General features: G+C 43.6%; 2 protein-coding genes across 3 annotated transcripts in view; both read left to right on the forward strand.

Annotated features, from left to right (window-relative positions):
• Nucleotides 1-6,749, forward strand: part of LOC115402804 (zinc finger protein 572-like) — a 29,008-nt gene extending 22,259 nt beyond the window's left edge. Inside the window, exons 1-2 of one of the 2 annotated variants that reach the window (XM_030111366.1) lie at nt 1,610-1,835; nt 4,061-6,749. In XM_030111366.1, coding sequence (XP_029967226.1) covers nt 1,667-1,835; nt 4,061-5,223 — 1,332 coding nt within the window. In that variant the 5' untranslated portion in view covers nt 1,610-1,666 and the 3' untranslated portion in view covers nt 5,224-6,749. Of the gene's footprint in view, nt 1-1,609; nt 1,836-4,060 lie in introns of those variants that run through there. The other variant, XM_030111365.1, reaches the window with a different exon arrangement.
• A 472-nt stretch (nt 6,750-7,221) lies between these two features.
• On the forward strand, nt 7,222-10,350 carry dbi (diazepam binding inhibitor (GABA receptor modulator, acyl-CoA binding protein)). Its single transcript, XM_030111377.1, has 4 exons — nt 7,222-7,345; nt 9,166-9,283; nt 9,381-9,443; nt 10,109-10,350. The coding sequence occupies exons 1-4, from the start codon at nt 7,331-7,333 to the stop codon at nt 10,180-10,182; spliced, it is 270 nt and encodes an 89-aa protein (XP_029967237.1). The 5' UTR covers nt 7,222-7,330; the 3' UTR covers nt 10,183-10,350.

The following is a 10,350-nucleotide window of genomic DNA, read 5'->3' on the forward strand; positions in this document are numbered from 1 at the left end:
GGCATGGATGGGAAGCAGAGCTAACATACTTCCCTAAGATAACCTTACCCAGGTGCTACACCAGTCCCGGTCTAAACCAGCCCCGGTGCATAAGAGAGATTCACGTGTTCTGTGACGCTTCTGAGCAGGCATACGGATCAGTTGCTTATCTGAGGACAGAGTGTCCAGAGGGAGAAGTAGAGGTTGCCTTCCTTGCAGCTCGTTCACGTGTTGCCCCCAAAAGCAGCAATCTGTCCCTCGGTTAGAGTTGTGTGCGGCTCTAACAGGTGCCCAGCTCTACAAGGTCATCAGCACAGAGCTCACCCTTCCCATCCGCAGCGGCACCTTGTGGTCTGACTCAGCCACTGTCTTAACTTGGTTGAGCTCAGACTCATGCAGATACAAGGTGTAAATGAGATAAGGTGGAGTAGCGCAGTTCTTTAGATTGATCCAGCATTCAAGATGCGTGTCGGTCAGAACACAGGAGGAGGAGGAGGTTTGGCTCTTCAGGAGTGTTTATTAGGTGATGCCCGTAATCACAAATCAGTTCTGAAATAAATCATAATAATAAACAAATCAGCTTTGGTCTCTGTATTTCTCATCTTTCAGTAACATAAATCATTTGCATCTGTCATGTAATAGACACCAATACAAAGAAAACCTCATTGAATGAAGAATAACAATACATAAGTGAATTAAACACCGACTGCCTGGAATGTGCAGGTGTAGGGATAAACGCTCCCACAACACGGAAGCTAAACTAACTCCACCCGCCACTTGCAGTGTGGGTGGACAAACCAAGCGCTCCCGTCGGCGCACTCTGACAATCGGTTTATCAATTAAGGAAAGAAACACTTCTGAATGTGCTGCAGCTTTTGCAGACTCTTTGCAGGGATCCCGACGAGGAGGGCATTAATGTCATGTGTTTCTCAAACAGAATATTGAGTTGAAACAATCCAAAGACACATGTTTTAAAGTCCATCTGAACACCATCTGTTGTAATACTGAAACTGGAGAACCAGGATGTCACTGAACTCATTCCACTCCTTCCATTCCTCTAATCCAAGTCCTGCTGGCAAATTGACCAAAATCAATGTTAAGATGATTCCTTCCATACTGGTCAGAATTGTTAATGTATTAAATGTGCTGTCAACAGGGAAACCATTTTTAATTACAAAGTTAGAGACATAGAATTTGCCAAATGCTTTTGGAAAGATTCCCACAATTATCACTGATATATTTCTGGAATTGACATCCAATCAGAAATTGTGGGTATTGTCTCTCATTCAAATATTTGATTACATGTTTATAATAATTAAATTGAAAGTTGTAAAAACACATGCAGTACAGTCCATTTTAACAGGGGTGTCAAACTGAATCCCAAAAGGCTCAGTATCCTGCAAGTTTTAGATGTTTCTCTGCTTCAGCACACCTGAATATCATATTAAAGTTATCTTTAAGCTTGAACAAAAATCCTAATCAGGAGCCGCTCATCGCAATCAGCTATGCATGTGGTTGAGACGAATAGCCTGCAGTTCCACCTCTGTCCTATAGATGTCAGTATGAAGCAGAACTTCGTTTGTGATCCTCCTACAGCTGGGAGAAGAAGAAGCAGTTTTAATGGCGGCTGGCGGGAGCTGTGTTGTTGTGTCTCACAGAGGAAATATTTCATCCCCCTGCAGCAACAATGACTTCAATTGAGGCTTTGAGAGGGTTTATCAACGAGCGACTATCTGCTGCTGCTGGAGAAATATTCACCGTGTTTGAGCAAACCATCGTCGAGTACGAGGAGGAGATTTGTCGCCAGAACAAACTGCTGGAAATCTTGAAACCGCAAATCAAGTTACGGAGAACCGGTAAGGAGCAGTCTGGATGAACACATGAATGTGAATCGTGGAGGATAGCTATCGTTATGAGGGTGTTTGGTTTACTCCCCGTGAGACAGAAGCAGGATTCGTGTTTCTTGTGGGAAACATGGATGGAATTTTGGCAGCGGCATCTCGTCGTGGCATTTCAGGTGTTGTAGTATTTTCTGACTCCCACTTCACCCGGTTTTTGTTGTACTGCTGTGTGTCGTTTTACAGTTCGATGTGATTAAGAAGCGAATATCAAACATGTTTTTACCTGTTAAATAGGATTCGGGGGGCACAGTAACCATGTTTCTCCTCTTCTCCATGTCCACCACCAGTGTGCCATCAGAGGAAATGTGATGTATGCTCAGCTTTACTCGTATCAGGACCCCCACCCCACAGATTTCCTCCTGTAAGGACTACATACTTCAAACTTTGCACGGTGGCAGCAGCGGAGATCCAGATGTGCCTGCTGAGAAAGTTTGGAGGCTGTCACTCTGCTGTAATGGGGGAGTCAGATTATGTTTTTTCATATTATACAGCTGCATTTCTATTCTTTAGTTAACTTAACTGACAAAAAAACACCAACAACAATAATAACAATTAGTGACTTTATTCACAAGTACTATCCTTATTCAAAACACTTTGTACATACATACCAGACAAACTGTATTTTGGAAGCAAAATCTTGCATGATAGGGGAGGCAAATTTTGAATGAGGAGATTGTGATTTATGTCAGTGAACAATTATTTTATTATGAGGACATGTACAACAGGATGAAATTTGAAAATGGAATGTCCTGATATGAGTGAAGCTGAGCAAACATCACATTTCTCCCGATGATACACCAGTGGTGGACATGCAGGAGAGAACAGGAGAATCATGCTGACTGTGGCCACTTAATCCTATTTAACAGGAAAAAAAAACATGTTTAATGTTGGCTCCTTAATCACATTGAACTGTAAAACGACAAACAGCAGTAACTGTACATGAGAAAACGAGGTGAAGTGACCACAAAGTGAAACCTAAGCCTCGTTCACGTGAAGGGGAGTCAGAAAATACTACAGCATCGGCAGCAGGTACCACACTACACCTGCAGCGGGTTTTCAAATCTGCCATATGCTCCATTGCCTGGAGGACTGTTATGCAATCGTTTTAGTCGTAAAAACAAAGTGATTGCATCAGTGACACTGAGTATTAAACAGTGTGTTATAATAATGCCAGATCTTGGAAACTCAGCAGGGTAGGACCTGGTCAGTGTCGGGAAGGGAGACTTGAATGGAGCAGCAGGAAGCCTGGGTGGATGTAGTGAGTCGCTGGTTTTTATTAATAATACATTCATTTTGTGGAGCGCTTTTAAAAGATCCTCAGTGTCGCTTTACAGGGGCGTTAAAATCAAATAAACAAGTTAAAAGAAAGCAGGAGAGGGATTTAAATGTTGAAAGGTTGGATAGAGTCTTCAGAGTTCCAGAGGGTGGAGCAGCAGAAAAAGCTCTGTGCGCCCCCCCCCCCCCCCCCCCCCCCAAGTTTAGGAGGTCAGTCGAGGAAGGCTGTATGTAGGCTGTGGTGTGGGCCTGTGAAGGTCTATGAGGTAGGAGGGGAGATGGAGGGGAAGCAGCTTGAATGTGAAGAGTATTTAGCTGTCGGCTGTTTGCCCAGCAACAGCTTCTTTTTTTTTTTTTTTTTTTAACCAAAAGGAGGGTACGCATTGTCTGGCTGTGCTATGAGGTGTGCGTATCCCTACAGCCACTCAGTGGCTGATTGTGCTACATTCTTGATGAAACTAACAAATGGAATTCAGCAAAAATGTAGCAACTTCCGGAAACCGACTCGCTGAGAGGATGACAGTGGGCCTGTGACTGTCTGACGTGCTTCTCAAACAATATCTACGCCCACATCAGTATGACCTGCTACACCCCTCCTCAATGTGATCACAACATTATACCATAAACAATAAACAATCCCAAAAGGACTAGTTTAACTTATCGGACTGATAGCTGATATCAACATCGATTATATCCTGCATCTCCAGTCTTTATACCATCTGGAAAAAGTTAATCATCAATCCACCAGCTGTTCAGCATCTAATGGTGGAAATCAAGTTATTTTGAAATTTGTATGAATGTTTGAATTTCACCACTTACAGTCCAGGTTTTTTTCCTAAAGCTTGAACTGCTGAAGTATTGTAACTATGGTAACCTTTTGTCTTGTATATCTTTTTTCTCTCTAGAGCTCCCACTGCACCGTGACTGTAGGGAGGAGCAGCGCTCTAAACAGGAAACAAACAGTTTTCTAGAGCAGGAAGAACCAGAACCTTCACAGATCAAAGAGGAGCAGGAGGAGGAGGAGGAAGAGGAAGAGGAAGGAGGACTGCTACAGTTTGCAGAGGAGCAGGAGGAACCAGAACCTCCACAGATCAAAGAGGAGGAAGAAGAGGAACCAGAACCTCCACAGACTGAGGGACAGGAGGAATTTGGTAGCAGCCATTATGGAGAATATCTTATGCAGAAGTTTGAAAGTGATTCCTTCAGGGAACCTTCTGTTGAGGAAGTTCAAAGTTACCTGAGTGAATCAGTAGAAAATGAGCAGTTCCTCTTTCATGACTCTGAATTCGATGATGTGAATGAATACGATGACTCAGAATCAGCTACAAGTGCAGAGCTGAAAACAGTCAGTATGTTTCATAGTGATCGTGTGGAAAACTTTCCGGTTTCAGAGCAGCAGGCTGGACAAGAAGAGATGCTTTGTGGTGAAACTGTCCGTAAAAAATGTAAATTGAGTCACAACTTAGGATCTGTCTCTGGTAATAAGACGGCTATTTGTGTATTCTGTGGCAAAAGTTACCCTTCACAGAGTGCTTTGTTGATGCACACGAGAACTCACACAGGTGAGAAGCCGTATTCTTGTGAAACGTGTGGCAAAAGTTTCAGTCTGCAGGGCAATTTGTATCACCACATGAGGACTCACACCGGTGAGAAGCCGTATTCTTGTGAAACTTGTGGGAAACATTTCAGTGGACATAGTGCTTTGTTGTACCACATGAGAACTCACACAGGTGAAAAGCCATATTCTTGTGAAACATGTGGGAAAAGTTTTAGTCAGCAGGGCAATTTGTATCACCACATGAGAACTCACACTGGTGAGAAGCCACATTCTTGTGAAACCTGTGGGAAAAGGTTCTCTGTACGCACTGATCTGACACGCCACATGAGAACTCACACAGGCGAAAAGCTGTATTCTTGTACAACATGTTCCAAAAGTTTCAGTCGACAGGATAATTTGTTGAGCCACATGAGAACTCACTCAGTTGAGAAGCCTTATTCTTGTAAAACATGCTCAAAAGGTTTCTGTCGACAGAGTCATTTGTTGAGCCACATGAAAACTCACAAGTGAGACGCTGTATTCTTGTGAATCGTAGAAAAGATGAAGTGCTCATATTTCATTGCTGCACCACATGAAAGCTCCCAGAGATGAAGTGGCACTAAGTTTCTGGGAGTTGCACATATGTTTTCTCTGCCTACCATTATGGGACATGAATATTTTAATATCAATGTGGTACTATATATGTTTTGTACTAAAACATGTAAACATGTTGAAACGTTTAAATGGAGGTGGGAGAAACAGAGTATTGATGTTACGTTGATTTGTGACAGCTGGACTACAGAGGCGGAAAGTGTTCAAGACAGTTGAAATGAAACTTCTGCAAAGAACAATGAGGTTCCCACTTATCACTATTGATCTTTATGCCTTTTAAGTGCAATTCTATAGGCTAATATCACCAGACCTTTTTGTTTATATTTTGTATTGAGAGGAGGCTGGATTCATAAATAAGACTGTAGTGGTAAGCATCCAGCATCTAGCCTCATCACCAGGCTCTGTTTTCCCCCAGAACGGAAGAACAGCACAAGCCAAAGCTCAGTCAATCCTCAGCTCTGCCCCCAGCAAGCAGGAGCACTCAGAGCTCAGAGAAGGGTGAGAATGGCAATTTTAGAATCTGTACTCAAATCAGAGTACATAATATATAGCACATGCCTAACATTGAGCATTAAGATACATCAAACATTAAAGGTACAGTGGACGATTTTCTCGAAAAAGTCAAAGCCAAATGTCTGTTACTCGCTTTTTGAAAAGCACGCATGCGCCAGACCATCCTACCTGCTCTACTGCTTCTACAAGCGCGCTTGACGGCATTACGCAAGCATTTCTCCAGCGTGATTGACATGTTGGAGGACCAATAGTTGAGATTCGCATCTCGAAATTCATTGGCTAAGAACATCGTCCATTATACATTTAAGATGAAAATCCTCCTTGAATTAAACCACTTTGATTCTCATGGATCATATCTGCAAAATACACCTGAACACCTGAAGATCACAGCCAAGGACGGCAGTAGACCGGTATGATGAGGGGTCTGTTTGATTCTTGTTTTTTTCCAAGATCAGGGAAGATCAGATGTTGGAGAGAGCAGTTGATATGGTGAAGTATTCTCAACATGAGAGGAGCTGTAATGCTTGTATGTGCTTTAGATTTAAATCTGCTTGTTCAGAGGGATTCATTTCAGCCAGATGGAGAGTGTGAAGGAATTCAGAAATATGTGTTGTCGCAATCGTCTTCTCGATGTTGGATTTCTCTACCTGGCCATAAAGTACATGCAGGGAGCTATCAAACTTTTTTATTTTTTCTGTTTGAGTGCTTGTGCAAAAACAAAGATTACCTTTGTCATATGGAAAGTGCCAAACCCAATTACATTTTTATTCACACTTGTCATTTACGTGACAAAATACTTGAATAAAAATTGGGACCAACTCTACTCGTTCTATTTATATATATTATTGTTATACTTTTTTATTTTATTTTTTTGAATGCTTTAATATGTACATATTTTATTCTGCACACATTTATTTGTATTGGTTTGTTTATGTGCTTTGAAATAAAACTATGTTCCTTCTAACATATTTGGTGCTTGGTTCATTCAGTATCAGCCAGTCCTATAATTTCTCTCTCTCTGAAGGGTGCACACCTGTCTTCAGGGGACACTTGCTCTTGGATTTAAGGGTGTTCCCTCATTAGAGGTTTTATTCTACAAATATAAAAACAAGGTGTGACTCTGTCTAGAGAAAATTGAATTTAAAAGAAAAAACACTCAAAGTATCGGAATCTGTTATTGAATAACATGACAAAGAGTAGTCAGTGTCGTAGAGAATAATAAACGTGTGGGATCACCCAGCGCTCCTGACTATAACACCTTAATAACTAAAGATGTTTTACACACAGCCAGTGTTGGTGTAACGGGTTAAAAGACCGAATGTTCACACCAGCCAATCAGCGGAGGCCACAGTGCGTCCGTCTGTCGGATCAGCCAATCGCGTCGAGGGGGGCGGGCTCAGTGACCCTCCCATCGGCGGGCGGACTTCAGCTTTTCTTATCAGCCTTCCTCCGAGCGACTCGCTCTTCTGTCCCTGAGCCTCCATCCTCCAGCCGTGTCCAGCCCGTCCCCAGGATGACTGACCTCCAGGTGCGTATGAAGCCCGCGGCCAGGAACCGGACACCGCCTCCTCCTTTCCGCCGCGTCCCGTTACACGAGCCGCGGTGGAAGCCGTTAGCCGCGCGAAGGGTCCAGCTAGCAAGATGGAAGCTGTCTTCCTTCTACTGAGCACATGTCGCACAAAAGAAGGGCTTTCTAACTCCTGCGGTCTTGTGCGAGCAGCTGCAGAGTCGGTTTAGATGAGACACACACTTTGAAACGCCACGCCGGTTGTTTGAGCTGGACTTTAATAGGGAGCGAGTGTTTATTCAGTAATGTCACAGCGGCGCTGCTGTCAGAGCTGTCAGGCTCATTCACTCACGTATGCATTCATGCATGCATACATTTATGCAATGAGTCATGCACGCACTCACGAGCGCACATATACATGAGTGCATTCTTTCATCCATTATTGTGAATGGAGCTGCTGATAGACATGCTGTGCACGCTCAGGGGGGCTGAGGCTAAATGTAAGGGAAAGTTCACTCACTGTCAGCTGATCATTAAAAACCCACCCACACACACACACACACACACACACACACACACACACACAGAGTCAGGAGGTGTTATAAGTGTTTATATTTTCCCTACAACACACCCGGGAGGACAGAGCAGTGTGTGATAAACTGCACCTCTGTGGATCTTGCAAAATGACATCTAAATGATTTTTTAAGGATAATCTTTTGTTGTTATTATCTCTGTATTAACCTTAATGTAGACAGCCTCATCTGCTTTCACTGCTAAATATGCAAAATGTGTAACAAGCAATGTATTGCTGCACTAAAATTCCTTTTTTGTGTTTTACTCCTTCATTGAAGGTGTGTTGTCACTTAAAAAGTGTGTATTTGTGTGATATTTTTCATTATACAGATGATGTTTGTAGACTTTTCTTTGTGGGAGAGCCATGTCCTGAATATGGAGGGGTTGTCATAAACGAAACAGCCACTGTGTGAGATGTAACAGTGTGTGTAACCTTTGATCCAGCTGCCAGGTACAATAGCCAGTTTGAAATCTGCTGCAGGTTTGTCACCTCTGAGCTTTGCTTTCCTAACAGAGCAAGCTGACGCCACACTGCACAGACGCTCTCCAAGAAATTAGAGTGTGCATGCGCGTGCGTGCGTGAGAATCAATGAGCTCATTGTGCTTGCATAGTTTGGCTTCCTTTCATTGAATCGAATGATTTCAGGGTTATCTGAGGAGCCTCTGTTGTTCAGTTGTTCCAGAGTGTGTTCTCACTCCAAAGGTCGAAGTACAGCCACATCAGTCGTTATCAGTTTCCTGTGGCCGGTGCACAGCGATATCCACCTGCACTGATGGAGCTCACAGTGCTGTGCCCTGCTTATACACACATGATTCACAGACTGGATCCGTGCTAATGGATTGCATTGCTCCATCAGCCTTTCACCCTGAGTTGTGTGTGTTTAGCAGTCTCATTTTTACAGCTTCTCTAGGGCAGAGGTTGTCAAATATTTGAAGAGGTGAACGTGTTGAGCTCTCTGTAGGAGAAATGTGTAACTGCAGATGTTAAATCAACCTGGATCCAAAATGACCACAGAAAGCTCAAGTTGTACAGATTAGACTGGACGTTGCTTCAGAAGTGGGACTGGCCAAGTGGACTTTGGAAACACAGCTGAAGCTTCAAGTGACTGCAACTAATTACTCAGACCAGATTTCTGTAACCTGCAGCTTGACAGCCACACATGGCTCCACAGCTCCTCAGTAACCGATGTTCCAAACTGTCCTCCTGCACTGTTTCCAGTCTGCACTGCAGATTACATTTCTCCATACTTTGTGTTTTTCCTCTGCAGGCCAAGTTTGAAGCAGCAGCAGCTGAGGTGAAGCAGCTGAAGGCGAAGCCTGCAGATGAGGAGATGCTGCGGATCTACGCCCTGTTCAAGCAGGCCAATGTGGGCGACGTCAACACAGGTCAGAATCGCCCGCTGCTCATTAAAGGCTTCACATCTCACAGTTTATAGAGCTTAACCTGCAGTGACTGAGACTGCTTCCTATCGTGTCTCCAAAGCTCGACCAGGGATGCTGGATTTCACTGGGAAAGCTAAATGGGACGCCTGGGAGAAGCTGAAAGGTGCGTGTGTTTGCCTCTTTGTCCAGTTATTTTATTGTCCTGAATCTCCTGAAGTGCTTTCAGTGACAAAAACTGGTCACCAAGCAGGTTTTCCACAAATTATATTTGTGTGATCACAACATTTCCAGGTCCTGTGACGGAAATCCAACCATGCAAAGCTCCACATTTCACCATCGACATGTCACATTTACTGTTTCTGTCTCAGTAATTCATCAAATCTGGAAGTGACTGAAACCATAATGAACTGAAAACGCTTTTTCCAGTTGTTTTGGAGTCACTCGTGGGATTATCTGACCAGTTTTCGGTGTGACGTTAGCCTCTGATTAGTGGACGCTGGTGGAACTACAGTTAGATAACATGCATGTTGTTCTACTTATAGAAAGGATGATCTCCTCTGTGTATTATTGCACATGCAGCTGGCTCGTTGTGTCTCATCTGCACCCTGCACAGTTCACAACGGGCATTTGAACTATTTGAAGTCTTTTTCGCACTCTATTTCACAAACCTGTCGCATTTTGGCTTTGAGCTCTCTAACAGCACCGCAACAGCATATATTCTGTCAGGTTTTTAGAAAAAAGAAACGGCTCACATTGACGACAAACTGTGGAGGAGCGAACTGCTCATTTATTGGTTCTTGTGCTTTCTGTGCTGTTGCTTTCCTTCAGGAAAGAGCAAAGAGGACGCCATGAACGAGTACATCGCCCTGGTGGAGGAGCTCAAGGGGAAGTATGGAGTCTGACTCTGTCTCTGTCAGTGACCAGATGGAGGAAACCTTCGCCGTGCCGCTGTGAGAAAGCCTTAAAGCCAGCAGAGTGCCCCCACGCCTGATCTTTCTGCTCCCCACATTGTTGTTCTCATCATCTGTACAGAGTCCTGCCATTTCAATACAAAACCTCTCTTATCCGTG

Source organism: Salarias fasciatus, chromosome 16, assembly GCF_902148845.1.
Source record: "Salarias fasciatus chromosome 16, fSalaFa1.1, whole genome shotgun sequence".
Classification (NCBI taxonomy): domain Eukaryota; kingdom Metazoa; phylum Chordata; class Actinopteri; order Blenniiformes; family Blenniidae; genus Salarias; species Salarias fasciatus.

Excerpts from the sequence above, each read along its gene's own strand:
- dbi (XM_030111377.1), top strand. Across the intron at positions 9,284-9,380 it reads TGTGGGCGACGTCAACACAG|CTCGACCAGGGATGCTGGAT; the intron begins GTCAGAATCGCC and ends GTGTCTCCAAAG. Across the intron at positions 9,444-10,108 it reads CGCCTGGGAGAAGCTGAAAG|GAAAGAGCAAAGAGGACGCC; the intron begins GTGCGTGTGTTT and ends GCTTTCCTTCAG.